General features: G+C 50.0%; 2 protein-coding genes across 4 annotated transcripts in view; both read left to right on the top strand.

Annotated features, from left to right (window-relative positions):
• IL13RA1 (interleukin 13 receptor subunit alpha 1) overlaps positions 1-11,805 on the top strand; it is an 81,442-nt gene extending 69,637 nt beyond the window's left edge. The window contains exon 11 of the mRNA XM_027607821.2: positions 11,647-11,805. Coding sequence (XP_027463622.1) covers positions 11,647-11,718 — 72 coding nt within the window. The 3' untranslated portion in view covers positions 11,719-11,805. The remainder of the gene's footprint in view (positions 1-11,646) is intronic.
• Positions 11,806-11,925: 120 nt separating this feature from the next.
• ZCCHC12 (zinc finger CCHC-type containing 12) lies at positions 11,926-15,292 on the top strand. 3 transcript variants are annotated; one of them, XM_035725535.1, is made up of 4 exons: positions 11,926-12,202; positions 12,537-12,588; positions 12,853-12,994; positions 13,427-15,292. In XM_035725535.1, the coding sequence occupies exon 4, from the start codon at positions 13,554-13,556 to the stop codon at positions 14,760-14,762; it is 1,209 nt and encodes a 402-aa protein (XP_035581428.1). In that variant the 5' UTR covers positions 11,926-12,202; positions 12,537-12,588; positions 12,853-12,994; positions 13,427-13,553; the 3' UTR covers positions 14,763-15,292. The 3 variants fall into 3 exon arrangements, with proteins under 3 accessions (XP_035581428.1, XP_035581430.1, XP_035581429.1); XM_035725537.1 differs by having other exon boundaries at positions 11,926-12,370; XM_035725536.1 differs by lacking the exon at positions 11,926-12,202 and having other exon boundaries at positions 12,380-12,588.
• The last annotated feature ends 5,066 nt before the right edge of the window (positions 15,293-20,358 follow it).

Raw genomic sequence — 20,358 nt, 5'->3', positions numbered from 1 at the left:
CTTAGTGCAGGTTGGAACCCAGCAACAGGAGGGGTCTTTAGCCGGCTCGTCACAACACTGGGGACCACCTCAGGAAGCAGAGCCCCAGCAGCTCGCGCCCCTGGGCCTGGTCCCTGCTCTCGCCCCGGTCAGTCACAGCCACGCCTAATGGCACAGCTATGGTGGCTGGGCCCCTTCCCACATACCATCGAGTTTCTGTGGTACGATTTGCCTTACAGCTTCAGTGAGAAAACTCAAGCTTTAGAGCCATTAATATGTATTTTTTTTTTCCCCAAGAAAAATAGTCATGAAACCTGGGGGTAGATTGGAAGCTGAAGCTGAAGATGTGCATGCAAAGGCTAGTGCCAAGAACGGTAAGAAGCTCTGGAGGAATGGCAGCCATTGCCCTTTTCGTGGCCGGTCCCAAGCGGGCTGGGCAAGGGGAAACGTGGTAGCATGAGCACACTGGGTATTGATACCTCCAGGGCACCTCCCTGTCAAGGGACAGGGGACGGGGCTCCAAGGAGAAGGGTGCAGAAACTTGCTTCTGCCTCTCTCCTACTTTTGCTTATCGCGAGCACCTAGTCTTCCAAATAGTACTCATAATCTAGTATATATATTCTTCATTCATTCAACAAGTGTTTATTGAGAACTTTCTGTGTGCCAGACACTGTCCCAGGTGCCAGGGACGCACAAGTAAAGAAAGCAAGCAAAAACATAACCTTGTCTTTCTGTATACCACGAGCTTTCACAGTGCTTTATTTATTTATTTTTTTAATTTGAGAGAGAGAGAGAGAGAGAGAGAGAGAGAGAGCATGAGCAGGGGGAGGGGTGGAGGCAGAGGAAGAAGCAGACTCCCTGCTGAGCGGGGCGCCCGATGCGGGGCTCGATCCCGGGACCCTGGGATCACGACCTGAGCCGAAGGCAGACGCTTCACCGACTGAGCCCCCCAGGCGCCCCTCACAGTGCTTTTATAGCATGATCTTATGTGGTCCTCGCCACAGTCTGATGAAAGAGCTCCCATTGTTACTACATCTGCCCTTTAGATGAGGAAACTGACACACCCAGAGACTGATGAATTGTTCCAAGAGCGGCAGAGCTGCCATTTGAACCCAGGCCTCCAGGACGTGGTTCAGTGTTCCCCTTGATCACACACACCAGAAAGGCCAGCAGCCTCAGAGGCTGCTCACCCGCCAGCCTCCCTCCACCAGGGGGACACCCAGGGCTGTCCGGCCTGCCTTCCGCCTCTGCACAACACCCTCCTCCCTCTCTTGCTCTAGATCAGTCCGTGAGACAGACACATAGCATATGATTTCACTTCTGGTGGATCTAAAACACAAGACCAACCAACCAACCAACCAACCAACCAACCAACAAAAAACCCAAACAGACTCTTAAAACACAGAGAACAAACTGGTGGCTGCCAGAGGGGAGGGCGGGGGGAAATCGATGAAGGGAATTAAGTCATACAAACTTCGGTTATAAAATAAATAAATCACGGAGATGAGAAGTACAGCACAGGGAATTTAGTCGACAATATTGTAATAACATCCGTGTGGTGACCAATGGAGACTCCTCTTGTGGCGAGCACTGAGTAATGTGTGGAATTGTCAACTCACTGCATTGTACACCTGAAACTAATACAACACTACGTGTCAACTATACTTCAAGAATAAAAGAAAATCTAAGCCACTTAAAATTTTTAAAAACACAGATGTGAAAGCGATCTGAAAAAATAAATAAAAATGTAGGGGCAACCGGCTGGCTCAGTCAGTAGAGTGCACAACTCTTGATCTCCAGGTCGTGAATTCGAACTCCATGTTGGGTGTGGAGCCTAGTTAAAAAGATAAATACATAAAAATGAACAAATGATAAAAAATCAACTTTATCGTGATACAGTGCACACTCATACAATTCATCCTTTTAAGGTATACAATTCAGTGGTTTTTAAAATATATTCAGAGCTGTACAATCATTATCACAATCGATTTTTACAACTTTTCCGTCACCTTGAAATGAAACCCTGTACCCATTAGCAGTCGCCACCTTTTCTCTCCTCCCCCCAGCCCCTGGCAACCATTAGCCTACTTTCCATCACTTTGGATTTGGCTCTTCTGAACATTTTTTAAAAAGATTTTATTTATTTATTTGACAGAGCGAGAGAGCAAGCACCAGCAGGGGGAATGGCAGGCAGGGGAGAACCAGGCTCCCCACTGAGCAGGGAGCCCGACGTGAGGCCCAATCCCAAGACCCCAGGATCATGAGCTGAGCCAAAGGCAGCTGCCTAACCGACTGAGCCATCCAGGCGCCCCTCTTCTGAACATTTCATATAAATGGAACCATAGAATCCGTGGCCTTTGGTGACTGGCTCCTTTCACTTAGCATCATGTCTCCAAGGTTCATGGGTGTGGTAGCGTGGATCAGTACTTCATTCCTTCTATTCGTCCATCAGTTGATGGACTTTCGGGTTGTTTCCACCTTTTGGCTATTACTTTCAATGCTGCTCTGAACATTCGTGTACAAGTTTTGATGTGGGTAGATGTTTTCAATTCCCTTCGGTATTCACCTAGGTGTGGAATTGTTGCATGGTATGGTAATTCTGTATTTAACCTTTTGAGGAAATTCCAGAAATTGCCAAAATGGCTGTATCATTTTACATTCCTGCCAGCAATATTTGAGGATTCCAATTTGTCCATAGCCTTGCCAACACTTGTTACTGTCTGTCTTCTTTATTGTAGACATCTTTGTAGGTATAAAGTGGTCTCTCATTATGGGTTCCATTTGCATTTCCCTGATGGCTAATGATGTTGAGCATCTTTTCATGTGCTTATTGGCCATTTCTGTATCTTCCCTGGAAAAATACCTATTCAGATCCTTTGCCCATTTTTTTTTTTAAGATTGTATTTATTTATTTGACAGAGAGAGACACAGCGAGAGAGGCAACACAAGCAGGGGGAGTGGGAGAGGGAGAAGCAGGCTTCCCGCGGAGCAGAGAGCCCAATGCGAGGCTCGATCCCAGGATCCTGGGATCGTGATCTGAGCCAAAGGCAGACGCTTAATGACTGAGCCACCCAGGCGCCCCTCCTTTGCCCATTCTTAATTGGATTATTTGTCTTTTTTAAAAAAAAAATGATTTTAGGGGCGCCTGGGTGGCTCAGTTGGTTAAGCGACTGCCTTCGGCTCAGGTCACGATCCTGGAGTCCCAGGATCGAGCCCCACATCAGGCTCCCTGCTCAGCGGCGAGTCTGCTTCTCCCTCTGACCCTCCCCCCTCTCGTGTTCTCTCTCTCATTCTCTCTCTCTCTCTCAAATAAATAAATAAAAATCTTAAAGAATAAAAATAAAAAAATAAAAAATGATTTTATTTATTTGAGGGAGAGAGAACATGAGTGGGGGGAGGGGCAGAGGAAGAGGGAAAAGCAGACTTCCCACTGAGCAGGGAGCCTGACATGGGTCTCCATCCCAGGACCCTGGGATCATGACCTGAGCCGAAGGCAGACACCTAACCGACTGAGCCACCCAGGTGCCCAGATTATTTGTCTTTTTATTATTGAGTTATAAAAGTACTTTATATAGTCTAGATACAAGTCCCTTATCAGATATACGACTTGCACATATTTTCTCTCATTCTGTGGATTGTTTTTTCCCTTTCCCAATAGTGTCCTTTGATGCACAAAAGTTTTATACTTTGATGAAGTCTATTTATCTGTGTTTTCTTTTGTTGCCTGTGCTTTGGTGTCATGGAAGGTTCTGCCTAACTCAGGGTCACAAATATAAACTTCTACTATGATTTCTTCTAAGAGTTTTATAATTTTAGCTCTTATATTTAAATCTATGACCTATTTTGTATTAATTTGTATATGTGGTGTGAGGTGGGGGTCCAACTTCATTATTTTGTATGTGGATATATAACTGTCCCTGTGTCATTTCTTGCACAGACTATTTTTCCCCACTGAATGATCTGGCACCCTTGTCGAAAATCAGTTGACCATAAATGTATGGATTTATTTTTGGATGCTCAATTCTATTCTATTCTGATCTGTATATCTATTCTCATGCAAGTACCACACAGTCTTGATTCTGTAGCTTTTTATAAGTTTTGAAATTGTGAAGTGTGAATCTTCAAGCTTTGCTCTTCTTTCTCAAGATTGTTTTGGCTATTCTGGGTCCCCTGCATTTCCACATGAACTTTACCATCAGCTTGTCCATTTCTACCAAGAAGACAACTGGGATTATGATAGGGATCACATTGAATTTGTAGGTCAATCTGTAGATCACGATTTTAGCAATCCTAAGTCTTCCAATTCATGAACATGAAATATCTTTCCATTTATTTGGATCTTTAATTTCTTTTTTAAAAAATTTTAAGTAGGCTCCATGCCCAATGTGGGGCTCAAACTCTTGCAACCCTGAGATCAGGAGTCACATGCCCTACTGACTGAGCCAGCCAGGTGCCCCTCGATCTTTAAGTATTTTCAGCAATGATTTGTGGTTCCTATGGTAGGAGTCTCACATTTTTTAAATTTATTCATAAATATTTTATTTTTGATGTTACTGTAAATTGAATTGTTTTCTTAATTTCATTTTTGGGTTGTTCATTGCTAGTGTATAGAAATACAATTGAGTTTTGTATAGTAATCTTGTATCTTACAATCATGCTGAACTAATCTATTTGTTCTAGTAGTGTCTCAGTGGTTTCCTTCGGCTTTTCTATGTACAAAATCGTATCATCTACAAATAGAGATCATTTTACTTCTTTCCAATCTGGATGTTGTGTATTTCTTTTTCTGGCCTAATTTCCCTGGCTAGAACCCCCATCTTTTCAGGATTCCTAGACCCAACTCCACCATGGAGAGGTGATTCCCCCGGCCAACACCAAGCAAGTCTCAAACACCACCAGGGGGTCTGAGAATTCAGTGTAATTCTGACCCTGTCTACCCAGAGGTGGCATCAGATTCCACAGGTTAAAGGTTCAGTCCTACAAGAGGGTCCCCCACCCCCACCTTAGATGCCAGTCTCAAGCCCAGGCTGTTCGCTGTGCTTCTGTCTGGCTATGGATTGGAGGTTCCAACGACCTCCTCCTTCGGTTTGATTAACTTGCTAGAGTGGCTCATAGAACTCCGGGAAACACTTATGTTTACCAGTTTATGAAAGAATATGATAAAGGATACGAATCAACAGCCAGATGAAGAGATATATAGGGTGAGGTCCTGAACAAAGGAGCTTTTGTCCTCACGGAGCTTGGGGCCTGGTTCTGTGGCATGTGGAAGCCTTCTGGTTTCCCAAGCATGGAAGCTCTTCAAAAAGCTGTCCTTTCTGGGTTTTATGGAGGCTTCATTACACAGTCTTGATTGACTAAGCCATTGGCCATTGGTTGATTCAACCTGCAGCCCCTCCCCCTTCTCCAGTGTGGGTGGGACTGAAAGTTCCAGCACTTTATTTTTTTTTAAATTTTGTTTATTTATTTGAGAGAGAGAATGAGAGAGAGAGCATGAGAAGGGGGAGGGTCAGAGGGAGAAGCAGACTCCCCGCTGAGCGGGGAGCCCAATGCGGGGCTCGATCCTGGGCCTCCAGGATCATGACCTGAGCCAAAGGCAGCCACTTAACCAAATGAGCCACCCAGGCGCCCAGGCCCAGTTCCAACACTTTAATCACTTGGTTGGTCCTCCTGGCAACCAGCCCCTACCCTTGTGTGGGGTCCAAAAGTCAACCTTCATCAATAACAAGACACCCACTTCACCTTTATGCCTCTGAAGCATTTACAGGAACTGGGGATGAAGAATCAATATATCTGAGGAATATTATTTTGGTCATCTGAATGACAAAATATATATTTCTTATAAATCATTAGATCATACCCCAGTACAATGTTTAATAGAATTGTCAAGAGAGGACATTGAATTGTGGGGATTTTTTCTTTCTTTCTAGTTCATTAATTTCTGTTCTTTATAATTTCATGTTTTCTTACTTTTGTTGAGATTATCTTGTTTGCTTTTTTAAGTCTTTTTTTAAAGATTTTATTTATTTATTTGACAGAGAGAGACACAGCAAGAGAGGGAACACAAGCAGGGGGAGCGGGAGAGGGAGAGCAGACTTCCCGCTGAGCAGGGAGCCCGATGCAGGGCTCGATCCCAGGACCCTGGGATCATGACCTGAGCCGAAGGCAGACGCTTAACGACTGAGCCACCCAGGCGCCCCTTGCTTTTTTAAGTCTTGCAGTGGATACTTAACTCATCAGCTTTTGGCCTTTCATCATTGCTATGAGATACTTTTTCCCTCTAAGCATTGCTTTAGCTGCATCCCACAAGTTTTGATGTAGTTTCATTATTGTTCAACTACAAATGTTTTGTAACTCCATTATCATTCTTCTTTGACCCATCAGTTATTCCAGAATGTGTATCTTCATTTCCAAACATACAGAGATTTTCCAGTTATCTTTTATAGTTATCAATGTGTAACTTATTTGCATTATGATCAGATTCCAATTTTTTGAAATGTGTGAAGACTTGCCTTTTGGCTTAGTACATGGTCAAATTTTATAAAGGTTCTGTATGTGTCTTCTGTAGTTATTGATTGCAATGTCCTATACTTTGGCTATAAACTCAGATTATTAATTATGTTGTTCAAAAATTCTATATCCTTAGAGACATGTGTTTTGTCTCTTTGACGAAGTACTGAGAGAGGTGGGGAAAGACCTCCCACTCTGATTGTATATTTGTCTATTTCTCCTTCTAGTAAGTTAACTTTTCCAGGTTTTGTTATAAATGCATAATCATTCCTGGTGAACTGAATCTTTTATCATTATGAAATGAACTTCTGTATCTCTGATAATGCTTTTTGCCTTTTAATTGTATTTTGTCTGATGTGAATATCACTATACATGTTTTCTATCACTTGCATAACTATTTGTATGATTTATCTCTCTCCACCTTTTTACTGTCAACCTATCTGTATCCTTATATTTTGGATTTCTCTCCCCAAGTGCTGGGGAGGGGAGGGGCGGAGGGAGAGGGGGAGAGAAACTGAAGCAGACTCTGCACAGAGCGCCGAGCAGGATGCAGGCCCGCTCTCAGGAACCTGAGATCACGACCTGAGCTGAAACCAAGAGTCAGACACTTAACCGACTAAGCCACTCAGGTGACCCCCCCTTTTTTTTAAAGTCTCATTTATTTTAGAGAGGGAGAGAGAGGAGAGCTTGTGTGAGCAGGGTCAGAGGGAGAGGGAGAGAGAATATCTAGCAGACTCCCCGCTGAGCATGGAGCCTGACACGGGGCTCGATCTCACGACCCCAAGATCATGACCTGAGCTGAAACCAAGAGCTAGAGGCTTAACCGACTGAGTCCCCCAGGCGCCCTGGATTTGTCTATCCTAAACAGCATATGGATGTATTTGATAATCCTATTTGACAATACTTGAGCATTTAGCTCATAAACATTTAATAAAATTATTGATAGATTGGGGTTTCAAGCTACCCCTTTTTTCCCCAAGCTACCATTTTATTTTGTGCTTGTATTGGTTCTGCCTATGCTTCTTTTTTTTTTTTTTTAAGATTTTATGTATTTATTTGACAGAGAGAGAAACAGTGAGAGAGGGAACACAAGCAGGGGGAGCGGGAGAGGGAGAAGCAGGCTTCCCGCGGAGCAGGGAGCCCGATGCGGGGCTCGATCCCAGGACCCCGGGATCATGACCTGAGCCGGAGGCAGACGCTTAATGACTGAGCCACCCAGGCGCCCCCCTGCCTATGCTTCTTTTGCCTCTTCTTTCTTGACTTAAAAAGAATTGAGAAATTTTAAAATTTTAAATTATTTTCCCCTGTCTCCTGGTTTGAAGATTTACATTTTCTTGCTATTATTTTAATAATTACATCCTATTACTTCCTACATACATTATTACTTTTGATAAAAGTCTAGATTTAATAAGTACCTAAATCACTTCCAATATGAAATGAGGTTCTTAGAAAACTTGAGCTCCACTTATGTCGCTCCTGACGTCTCTTCATATTGTAAAGTACTTTATTTTTTAAAAAAACAGAACAGACGTTTTTATGATTCCTTCTTCCATCAATGTTCAGTTGTATTGCCCACGTACTATTACTTTCCTTGCTCTTCATTCCGTCCTGCATCTCCTTCTTCTAAGATAATTTTCCTCCCAAAGTACATCCTTTAGAATTTCCATTAGTGCAGTCTGCCAGTGACAAACTCTCTTAGTTTTTGTTTGTCTAAAAATAGCTTTTTATCACCATCTCGTGGACTATTTTCATGAGAGATGCTGCCCATGGGGTCCCAGCTTAGTCTGGGGAGGGTCTTTCATAAACATTGCCACTTGGCTCTGACTTCCCATGAGCCAGAGTTCCGGTGTGAAGTGTCTGCAAGCCCTTAGCTACTTTGGTGGGAGAACAATGTCTCAACAGGACTGCTGGAGATGCTGAAGGGACATAATGGATGGGAAATTCCTGACAAAGAGGAGCGAGGCAACCAAAGGTAGCTATTACTGATTCGACTGAAAGTTTTAGCTCGTAATCATCGGGTTTTTTAAAGTTTATATTTTGCAACTGGAAAACAAAATGTGGCCTCCTTAGAGCCATCAGAGCCTGAATCGTTGTGATTGGAAGTGTCCCCGGAAACCCCCAAAACAGGAAGCCAGAGATAAGGGATGCTCTAACCGACCAGAGCTGGCTTAGCAAATGCTCCTCCTAGCCCCGTGTGGAAAGACCCTCTCTTTGTTCTAATGACCCAACCTGGACACCTGATACACCCTCTGTTTCCTTTCAACATTTCTGCCAGAGCTCTGAGGTCTCGTCTTTGTCTTCTTGGATGCCACCCACCAGGTCCAGCTGCAAATGACCTGACGTGGTGATGAAACCGTTCAAATCCAGAAAAAGAATCTGCTTAGAGGCCAGGGTCAGATGTCCTAGTGCTGGGGAGCCAAAGGAACAGTCCGAAGTTAACCCATAAGCCACTGCCAGCTCACCCCTGACTCTGCAAGGTGGCCGGCCTGCCTTCTCCCTACTTCTACCACCCTCCCCACCCTACACTGTTCCATCCACAAGAGACAGGCCACAGTCCTGAGATGGAAGGGGCTTCGCCTCCAGATTTGGATCATATACTCCAAGGGATGCTAAGTAGTAGGGTTGGAAATAAGAAAGCAGGAAGGAGCAGGCGAAGTATCTCGACAGGCTAAAGAAGAATCCAACAGGAGCTGAAGGGCATCCAGTTGTTCACTTACTTCCAAGCATCACCAGTCAAGAACAAGCAACACAGCAACAACCTTGAACTTGGGTGGTCCCCTTGGACAGTGCATGCCACCACCACCCTGAGCCCCGAAAGTCCCACAGGGACCTCCTGGCTACACTGTACATTAGGAAAAGGAGACATGCTTTCCCAGAACCAAAAGTAAGGGAAAATAGAGCGTGATGGGCTGAACTGTGTCCCTCCAAAGAACGTGTGTAGGGGCCCTAGCCTCCAGTACCTCAGAATGTAACTGTATTTGGAGATGGGCCCTGAAAAGAAGTGATTAAGTCAAAATGAAGCTGTGAGAGTGGGTCCTAGTCGAATATGACTGGGGTCCTTATAAGAAGAGGAAATTGGAGGGACGCCTGGGTGTCTCAGTCAGTTGAGCGTCCGACTCTTGGTTTCGGCTCCAGTCGTGACGTCAGGGTTGTGAGATCGAGCCCCGCGTCAGGCTCTGTGCTCAGCGCAGAGTCTGCTTGAGGTTCTCTCTCCCTCTCACTCACTCTCTCTTCCTCTCTCAAATACATACATACATACATACATACATACATACATAAATAAATAAAATCTTAGAAGGGGAAATTTGAACATCAGAGCAGGCACACAGAGCATCAACCCTGTGGAGAGGCAGCGAGACTGTAACTCTCTGCAAGCCCAGGAGAGAGACCTCAGGAGAACCCAATCCCGTGGGCACCTCGACCTGAACAGCTAGCTTCCAGAACTGTGAGAACATCCATGTCTGTGGTTTTAGCCACCCAATCTGTGGCACTTTGTTATGGCAGCCCTAGCAGGCTAGTACATGGAGCCCCTAGCTTCTGCCCCATTCATCCTTCATGGGGTGGCTCCTTCTCTGAGGCCAGGGATGCCAAATCCAGCAAAGGAGTGGTCCACTCAGGAGCTCACAGAAGGGCAACCTAGAACCCTGTCCTCGAGGTGAGAAACGGAAGAACTGTATCACCGGCAGAGAGCTGCAGTTCGGGGGGTCTGGTCGAAGGGTGTGTTATTCCTCACACTTCTTCCTGCAGTACAAAATGAAGGAGAAAGATTTTTTTTTAAAGATTTTATTTATTTGGGCGCCTGGGTGGCTCAGTTGGTTAAGCCACTGCCTTCGGCTCAGGTCATGATCCCGGAGTCCCGGGATCGAGTCCCGCATCGGGCTCCCTGCTCAGCGGGGAGCCTGCTTCTCCCTCTGACCCTCTTCCCTCTCGTGCTCTCTATCTCTCATTCTCTCTCTCTCAAATAAATAAATAAAATCTTTAAAAAAATTTTATTTATTTATTCATGAGAGACAGAGAGAGACAGAGAGAGAGAAGCAGAGGGAGAAGCAGGCTCCCAAGGAGCAGGGAGCCCGATGCGGGACTCGATCCCAGGACCCTGGGATCATGACCTGAGCCGAAGGCAAACGCTTAACCATCTGAGCCACCCAGGCGCCCCAAAGGAGCAAGATATTAATGAAGAAAGATTGGAAGAGAGGGGTTTTTAACCATTACTGGACCACAGGCCCCTCTAAAAATCGACAAAGCTGTGGATTCAGCTGCCATAACAAATTACCACAAACTCAGCGGCTTAAAACAAGAAAAATTTATACTCTCATAGTTCTGGAGACCGGAAGTTCAACATCAGTTTCTTCAGGCGAATGCAAGGAGTGGGCAGGGCAGTGCTCCCAACTTGGCCTCTCCGTTTCCGGTCGTTGCCAGCATTCCTGGGCTTGTGGCCACACCACTCCACTCCCTGCCTCTGTCTTCATGTCACCTTCTCCTCTTCAGTGTGCGTCAGCTCTCCCTCTTCTTCTCTCTCAGGAGCGCATGTGATTGCATTTAGGGCCCACCCAGATACTCCAGGATAATCTCCCCACCTCAAAATCCTTAATCTAACCACCAGTGCAAAGACTCTTTCACTTTACAAGGTACCATTTACAGGTTCCAGGGATGAGGACTTGGTATATTTGGGTGGCCGTGATTCAGTTTCCTACAGAGTCCAGAATCTTTGCATACAATTTCGGCAAGACCACGGACCCCCCAGGTAGGGGCATCTGCTCCCGAGCTGCGTTTCACCACAGATAATGCTATGAACAGATACATTGAGGGCAGGTCCATTTACTCATTCACCATCCTCCCTGCATCCTCTCAGAATTAACTGCAGCGCTGGTCAAAAATACGAGGCGCAAAACCACGCCCAGCTCTAGTCCTAGGCAATGAGAATCCCCCCGATTCGGGGCCCAGGAGTCTGCCTATCTAACAAGCGCCCCAAAATGATTCTCATGCAGCCAGCCTTGCACCCATCCTTCGGTGAGTACTGGTTAAGCGCCTGGATGCCTGAGGACCTTCACTGTTCAATGGACGCACTACCACCTTCTTCACAGTAAAAGAATTGGGCGAGCGGGTTTGCACCCAGAAAGCGCTAATGCTCTTCTCTCCCTCCCCCCGCCCCATACAAAGGTGAACTACTTTTCTCGTCGATTTGATTTCCATCCCGTGTTTAATGCACCCGGCCCCGAGGCGCGGAGCTGAGCCGAGGGAGACAGAAGAAGGGAAGAGTCGCGAACTCTTCCAGTCGAGGCAATGCAGCTGCGCTTGACACCCGACGGATCGGCGGCCCACCTCACGCTCCCCCTCCCCGGCGCCCCCCGCCCCCCCCCGCCCCCCCCGCCCCCCCCGCCGCAGCCGCCGCCGCCGCCGCCGCCACCGCCTCCGCGGGCGTGCATTTGCATCCGGCTGGAGACCGCGCGGGAGCCCGCCCCCGCGCCCCGCTGATTGGCCGCGCCGGCCCTCTCGTCACGCTCTTTTGTCTCAGTGGGCAGAGGATAAAAGCCGCGGCGGCTGCCGTGGGAACCGCGCTGTCTGGACTCGGCTACCCCTCGCTGGGAGGCCGTGCGGAGCCGCTCCGCGGGCAGCTCCCGGTCGCTGGGCGGCCGAGGCCGTGCCCGTCCCTTCTCCCCTGCAGGGCCGCGGAGACCGGAAGGCGGCGTCCACCGCGGGCAAGGCCCGAGCGCAGGTAAAGAAAGGGGGCGCGATCGGCCCGGCGCCGAGAGAGGAGGGGAAGCCCCACCAGTCCTGGGCGGCTCCCCGCTTGGGGAATCGAGGACTGCGAAGGTCAGGAGCACTCCCGTGGCCCGGCGGCGCTCAGGGAGGAAGTGGGGTGCCCCTGGATGCTGCCTAATGGGTAGGATTTGCCTAGATTGAGAAGGGGGGCGTTTTCGGGGGGTGGGGGCGGGGGGGGAGGAACGCAAGCTGTCTGCCTTGATCCCCCCCTTTGCATCTCCTCATCTCTTCTGGAGAGGAGTGTGTGGCTGTGCGTGTCCCACTCCTATTCCCTGTCTCCGTGGCAGGCCATCAGAGCCGAATCCGAACTTGAATTCTGCGCGGCCGATTGCAGAGCTGGTAGGCCGACGATTTCCCGGGGGAAATATCCTGGGGCGGGGGTCGCTTTGGTTCGTACTCAGAAGGTGGGAGAGGAATTTTCCGCCTGCAGACGGCGGAGGCGGCGCAGGCGGCGGCGGCGGGGGGGGGGGGGCGGCGGAGGCGGCGGGGGGGGGCGGGGGGGCGGGGGAGAGGCGGGGAGGGAGGATGCGGGGAGGGAGGGAGCGGGATGAGGGATGAGGCTGCACCTGACCCTTCCCTGCCCTGCCCTCCGCGGCGGCGCAGTCTGGACGCCCCGAGGTCCCGGATCGGCGACCCCCGGTGGACAGAGATCGGCCCGAGCCCGGAGACGAGCTTTCCCACGGAGGCCCCCGGCTGCAGAAGCTGGAAGCGGAATAAAGGCGCGCGCGCCTGTTCCTGCGCTCCCGTGAGAATCTGAGAAATAACGGGGGAGGGGAGAACTTTGAGAAGGGGGTGTGGTTGGGACCTGAGACCAGGAGGTTGATGAGACCTTATTTATTCCTATAAATCTGTGACCACTGTGCTCTATTTTGAGGGCCCAATATCAGCTTCCATCCACTATTACACTTAGAAGCAACAGTTGCCCTCCCTCCTCCTGGACGACGGGCGGGAGGGGATGGATGTGGCTGTAAAAAGCACCCTGCTAACAACGGAGACACCGGCTGGCTCCGTGAGCTTGTAATTGCCGGTCTCCTGGAGGATATTTTTAGGGCAGTGGGCAGATATAAACTGTACTGCAGGACATTCAGGAAGGGAGAGAATACCATTGCAGCCAGTTCCTTTATTAACTACTCCCCGTTTTTGTTTTGTTTTTTCTTTTTCTTTTTCTTTTTTACAGTCCCTACTGAGACAGGAGGAAGGCGGAGTGCCCCAGCGCGCCCGCAGATTAGGCATTTCCACGGAGCCTGAGCGTCTTGTTATACTCGGATCCCCACCCCCCCACCCCCACCCCATCGTCGTCAGTCATGGCTAGCATCATTGCGCGCATGGGTAATAGCCGGCGGCAGAACGCACCGTTGCCGCCCTGGGCCCATTCTATGCTGAGGTCCCTGGGGAGAAGTCTCGGTCCTTTAATGGCCACCATGGCCGAGAGAAACATGAAGGTGTTCTCGGGGAGGGTGGTGCCAGCCCAGGGGGAAGAAACCTTCGAAAACTGGCTGATCCAAGTCAATGGGGCCCTACCCGATTGGAATATGTCTGAGGAGGAAAAGCTCAAGCGCTTGCTCAAAACCCTGCGAGGCCCCGCCAGGGAGGTCATGCTTTTGCTCCAGGCGGCCAACCCCAACCTAAGCGTGGCTGATTTCTTGCGCGCCATGAAATTGGTGTTTGGGGAGTCTGAGAGCAGTGCGTCCGCTCACGGTAAATTTTTTAACACCCTGCAGGCACAGGGGGAGAAAGCCTCCCTTTATGTGATCCGTTTAGAGGTGCAGCTCCAGAACGCTATTCAGGCAGGGATCATAGCTCAGAAAGATGCCAACCAGAGTCGCCTGCACCAGCTCCTTATAGGGGCCGAGCTGAACGGGGACCTGCGCTTTAGGCTGAAGCATCTTCTTAGGACGTACGCAAATGAGCAGGAGCGACTCCCCAGTTTCCTAGAGTTAATCAAAATGGTAAGAGAGGAAGAGGATTGGGACGACACTTTCATTAAGCAGAAACGGCCCAAAAGATCTGAGCCCGTGGTGGAGAGGGCCACCAGTCCAGTGGCCTCCCAGGGCTCCCCCCCGATAGTGGTGGACGGTGCTGACTGCAACGTCATAGAGATAGACGACGCCCTCGAGGACTCCGACGAGGATGTGATCCTGGTGGAGTCTCCGGACCCTCCACTGCACTTTTCGGCGTCTCCTCTCCCCAGACGCAGGCCCAGACCTCGGGACCGAGTGCTAGTCATTGACTCCCCCAGCAGTTCCCGGGCTCAGTCTCCTTCCACCAGTGGGGGTTCGGGGTATAAGAATGATGATCCTGGGAATCTGCGTAGAGCCAGGAAGCGAAAACACGCGATCCGCTGTTCATACTGCGGTGAGGAGGGCCACTCGAAGGAGACCTGTGACAATGAGAGCAACAGGGCCCAGGTGTTTGAGAATCTGATCATCACCCTGCAGGAGCTGACCCATACGGAGGAGGAGGGGCCGCGAGAGGCCCCTGGCAAACAAGATGACCCTTCCGAGCCGCAGTGAGGTGGTAGCCCCCGGCCTTAAGTGAACCCTTAACCCAAACTCCGAGTCCGGCAATGGGACGACTAGGGAGGGGCGCTTCTAATTGCATGAATCCACCAAGCAGCTTTCTTTGCGGAGCGGAGCAGAAAGGGTCTTGGATACCAGCTCAGTGGAGGGAGACGGCCTGACCTCTGCCCTTGCTTCCCCACTCCCTCTCTGCTGCCTAAGGGTCTGTTTTCTTTGTGTGCCTATTTCTTTGATGGCTTTATTCTCTTTGTGAAAGTGGCATAATGCATCGTTAAACCTCCAAACAATAAAGAAAAGTACAAAAAAGTCAAAGCACCAGTTACCCCAAACTCTCCACCCTGATCTAACCATTGTCAACCCTTTGACGAATGTCCTTCTAGATATTTCCCTCTACCTATGTACCCAGATATATGTGCAGATAAAAGTGATCAAATATAAGTGCCGTTCGATAGTCTGTATTTTTTCACCAAACAATGTATGTCGTGGGCTTCTTTCTATGTCAATAAATATATATCAGCATCTATTTTAATGTCTCTGTGTTACTCTTTTAGGAAAAGGTAAAGAAAAAGGAACAAGAGAAATATAGTACAAAGCTATAAAGGGGTGCAGTTGGACCCCCGGGTGGGGTTCTGATCAACCTCAATTTGCAGCTGTGGTAAAGGGATGAAGAAATGGGCTGAAATAGTCCCCAGAGGGAGATGGACAGAGCCCCTTGCCACAACTGGCCTGTCCCGCAGGTCATACAGCCAGATTATGGCACCCACTTGTTGACCGCCCCAATGCTTTCTTCCTCTCTACTGTATCCAAAGGAGTCCAGTGGAGGGGCCTGGCGCTGGGGTAATAGCCCCCAAGTGGGGGATTCCGGGGACGCCGTTCCTGGTCACTTCGGGGGAGGAGCGCTCTTCCTCCTCCAGATGGATTCCTTGGATTGTTGTAGCTCCTGCTGCTTGTGGACATCCCGGTCCCAACGTGGACTCTCTCCTGGGGCCCCGACGCCACCGCTCCTCACTCCCCAGTCAAGGGAAGGAGAGGGCATCTCCTCCTGGGAGCCCAGCCCGGGAGGCTCTGGCTCCTGATAGAGCCAGAGCCTCCCCCCATAAGCCCTGAAGGGATCTGCTGGAGGACACAGGCGCCCCCGAGGACTCCAAGGCAACCCCTCCCCACCCCAAGAATTGAGACTAGCCGCCATCAGAGTTGCCCGGTGGCACCTGAAGTACTGGTGATCAGAAAGCCGGGAAGCCCCACCCCGCATTTCAGTCGAGTGGAGGGCACTCACGGGGGAGGGAGGGAAAGAAAAGGTGGACCTTCCTGGAACCTGCCCTGTCTCATCTCTGGGTCTCATTTTGGAGGGTGATAAAAGAGGACGCGTGTGGCCCCAGCCCCAGAGGGCCCCTGGGTCTTGTGTAGGGGCACATGTCCCTATTTCTGTGAACAGGACACGGCTGGGGGTGGGGGGTGATTGCATTTAGGGCAGGGTGCCGAGAGGGAACCGAATGCCAGAACTGAGGCCCCCCGGGGGCATTTGTCGTGCCTGAAATGGGGACTCCACCGAGCTGAGAGGTTACCATAAACAGCAGTGGCAGCGGGGGGGGGGGGGGGGAGGCGGGGGGTGGCGGCATCGGGGGAAGCCCAGAGCTGTTTGGGTAAGGGGAGCTGCCCCCCACCCCGTGAGGGCGCGATGACCAGGGAAACACACGGAGATCCACAGCCTCAAGAAGCCTGGGAGGAATCGCAGAGCCCAGGGGGTCACACAGAACTCTGGGGCTGTGTTGTCCTAGGAATGGCGGAGGTTGAGGGGCTCTGGGAGAGACACTGGGGTTTTAGTTAGGCTAGCAGCTGACGACAGCTCAGGAGGGGTGGGGGGGTGCAGGCTGAGGCCCCGAGGGAGCAGGAGAAGCCGGGGCGGTCTTCCCTGGGCTGCCATACCCAGAACGCGCCTTGAAGTGCTGCTTTTTCCAGAAATAGCCCCTCGGCTCCTCCCTGGCTTCTTGCTCCTTTTCCATCAATGACCTCACAATCCGGCCCTAAAACCCCGCAGTTCGGCCACCCACACTCACCCCTCGGTGGTGACGGTGGTGAGGGTTGGAGGCTCGGCCTCCTGTGCTCTGCCATCTCCCCTCCCCCACCCTCAGCACCCCGAATTTGCCTTAAGCCTCAGCCTTCTCAACCCTCTGGGCCAGAAGGAGACTGCGTGGGCCTCTCTGCCTCAGATCCTTTAGCTGATAACTGGCCAGGACAGGGCCACTCTTTGCATCCCTCTGGGGCACCTCTGGGACCATGAAAGCCACCCTCATTTCTCCCGAGCCAAAGGGGGCCCTTCCGCCACCCCCAGGTAAGTGGCAGCTCCACTCAGGCCCCCAAAGCCGCAGGGGCCCCCAGTGCTTTACAGCGTATGTAGACTTTCACCCTTAATTCCTTTCTATGTCTCCCTGAATCTCCCCTCGGGAGCTATCTTTCTCCCTCATCTAGTCTAGAGTAGAATAGCAGGCCGCTTCCCGATCGTTTTTTTCTCGATTGTACTCTGGAAACACTTGTTGAATATTTGTCCAAAGACACAGTATAGGCGGCCGTAAGTTCTTTGTGGCACCAGGTAGAATAGAAAGATGGAATGAAACACCAGTAAGTTCTGTCCATTTCCTACCCTCCTTTTCACGGGAGTTAGTCTGGGGGTTTCAGTATAGACCATTGCTTTGGAAACCTGTACTGTGATCCATCCCTTTTTCTTCTTTTCCCCTCCTCTCCGCAGTGTCAGTTTGAGATTGTCTGAATTTTTATTTCACCAGCCTGATGTAACCTGACATGTCTTTTTGCTTGTTTGTTTTACTTTAAAGAAAAAAAAAAAAACCAAAGAAATATGCATTTTCCCTAATTAGAAGACTTGGAACTGACACCTGAGCATTCTGATCAGATTAATGGAGTTAGTCTAAAAAAAAAAGGCTTCCCTGAAAGCCGTAGGCTAATTTGCAGTGACATGGATGGCGCTAGAGAGTGTTATGCTAAGCGAGACAAGTCAGTCAGAGAAAGGCAAACACCCTGTGGTTTCACGCGTGCGTGGAATTTAAGAGGCAAAACAGATGAGCAAAGGAGGAAAAGAGAGAGAGAGGCAAAGCAAGAAACAGACTGAACTCCAGGGGACACCCTGATGGGAGAACTAGGGGATGGGCATGAAGGAGGGCACTTGTCACCATGAGCGCTGGGTGACGTATGGAAGTGTCGAACCCCTCTATTTGTACACCTGCAACCCCTATAACACCTGTCGTTCACTATCTGGAATTTAAATAGAAAAAGCTTAAAAAAATAAAGCTATAGGCCAATTTTCTTCCTTTCTTCCTTTCTTCTCATCGGTCGCTAAGAGATGAAAATTGCTCTTTTGTCTTCTCAGAAGAAACCGGCCTCTGAGTAGCCCTTTGCGTTAGGGCCCCTCCTTCCCGGCATACTCTCCCCTCGGTTTCCATGACGCCCCTCTCTCCCGGTTCCCCCTCCCTGATCTTGTTGGTGCCGCTGCTCGGTCTCCTTTGCTGAATCTCCTTCCTCTTCTTGATCCCTCCCTGATCGTATTAAAAAGAAAAAAAAAAAATCTTTACAACTGTGGTTTATGAAGAGCTTATCGTGGGCCGGGCAGCCTGTACCAAAGTCCTTTAACCCCCGAAAATAGGCATTACCATGAGCACACATTTCAGATGAGGAAACATGCGGGGAAGTTAAGAAACTTGCCTAGGGGTCGGGCAGCTAGTTGGCCGCGGCAGAAGGGCTCAGAAGGGGGTGAGGAGCGCGGGCTTCCCAAGGCTGGCTTGGGATCACGACCCCGCGGGGCCGTGATCCTCAGAGTGAACTGAGGTTTGTCCATTCAGGATAAGGTGACCTGCCGTTCCCAGGGGTGCCCCGCGTATGACGGGCACAGGGCCGGCTGGTCCGCCATAGGCTCTCGAGAAGCGCTAGCTCTTACTCTCCTAGAAGGCATTACGCTGCCCCGGAAGGGAAGACAGGGGCGCATGAGAGGCTGTCCAGGCCGTGCGGACGGGCCTTATTTAGTGTCAACCTGACAATGCGACCGTCTGGCTGCAGCAGCGACAGCCGCGGAGTGGATTCGGAAATGCCTGAGAGTTCAGTGGTGATGGCGGTGGTGACGGTGACGATGATGTAGGGCAAGAAAAGAACACTTGTTAAACGCTGAGGTGGATCTCTCCTTGTTTTATGTGTCCGCAGGGCATGTCTTCTTCCCCCACACGGCCTCTGGTCCTTTCGGAGAGCCCAAGACCGGCCAAGTCCTCCTCCACCCAAGCCACGCCCCTGAGCAACAGATGGGGGCCAGGGGGTGCTCATGGCAGAGGGACACCGAGCCTCCCCGCTGTGGGGCGGGGAAGGGGCCAGGACTGCGGTCTGAGGAGTCCTTCATGACCCAGGTAACCTTGAAATCCTGTCACGACTCCCCGGGGTCTCACCCTGCAGCATAAAAGGGGGCAGAAGGAGTAGAGCTGGGTCTCCAGCCTCATGCTGACAGGATGCATGGCTCTCCGGCTACAGCTTCTCATCTGAGGCCAGAACCTACAGCTCATTGTGGTCTCTCATGACCACTCCTTCAGATATGTGCTGCGTTCACCGGCCCATTTTACAGACCAGGACATCGAGGCACACCCACTTACAGTAACTTGCCTAAGATCAGACAGCGAATGAGGGGTGGAGCTGGCCCTGAACTTCAGGTCTGCCCCACCCCAGGGCCAGAGGTGGTGCCTAAGCTGGAGGAGGCGTTCCTAAGGTAATGGGTACAAACGGTCTGATCATTCTATTGGCTGCATCCTGAGTTCGGATTTCTGAACCGTCATACTCACGATTTAAAGTCTGCCCGGCAGGATGGCCTCCGTCTCATTTCTTTTATCGAACAAGACAGGAAAAACGATCCGTTTCGGAAACTTCCTTCTCAGAGCTTGGAACTGTCTTCTCCTCATATTTATTTTTATATTCAATTTCTGGGATAAGATACTAAAAATAACAAACTGTTGGTAAGGATGTGGGCAAAGAGCCTCTCTCCCACACTGCTGGTAGGACTGAGAATTGACACCTTCTTTCTGGAAGGCCAAGCGGGAAACGTATCAAAGGTTGAAATATGAAAACCCCTGAATCCAGCAGCTTAACTTCCTGAAATTCGTGCTAAGAAAATAGCTGAACAAGTGTAAAAAAGTTTTATGAACAAAGATGTTTACCCTAGCTTTCTCGGGTCATAGCGGGAAGCTGCAAACAACTTGAAAGACCACTAGTGAGGTTTGGCCGAACAAAGTAGGCTCCGTGCTTCGAATGGAACGCGCTGCATCCAGAACTCTGGGTGTGCCTTCACATGACTGGGGCCTCACCAGACAAATGAAGTGTGGCCCCTCTGGAAAAGGGCCTTCAAAGATCACCAGTCTACGGTCCTCTGTGTCATCTTTGACTCCCAACGTGCTGTCCCATCGGCCCAGTGTTCCTCGTCACCTGGCCAAACCCTTGTCGACCTTCTAGAATCATCTCCCCCTCGGGCTAGCGTTCCCTGACTCCACTCGAGGTCATTCTTTATATCTTAGGCAGTACTTATCACGTTTTAAATTTAAATTCAATT

The sequence above is a fragment of the Zalophus californianus genome, chromosome X, assembly GCF_009762305.2.
Source record: "Zalophus californianus isolate mZalCal1 chromosome X, mZalCal1.pri.v2, whole genome shotgun sequence".
NCBI lineage: Eukaryota > Metazoa > Chordata > Mammalia > Carnivora > Otariidae > Zalophus > Zalophus californianus.
This window is presented reverse-complemented; position numbering and strand designations above follow the sequence as displayed.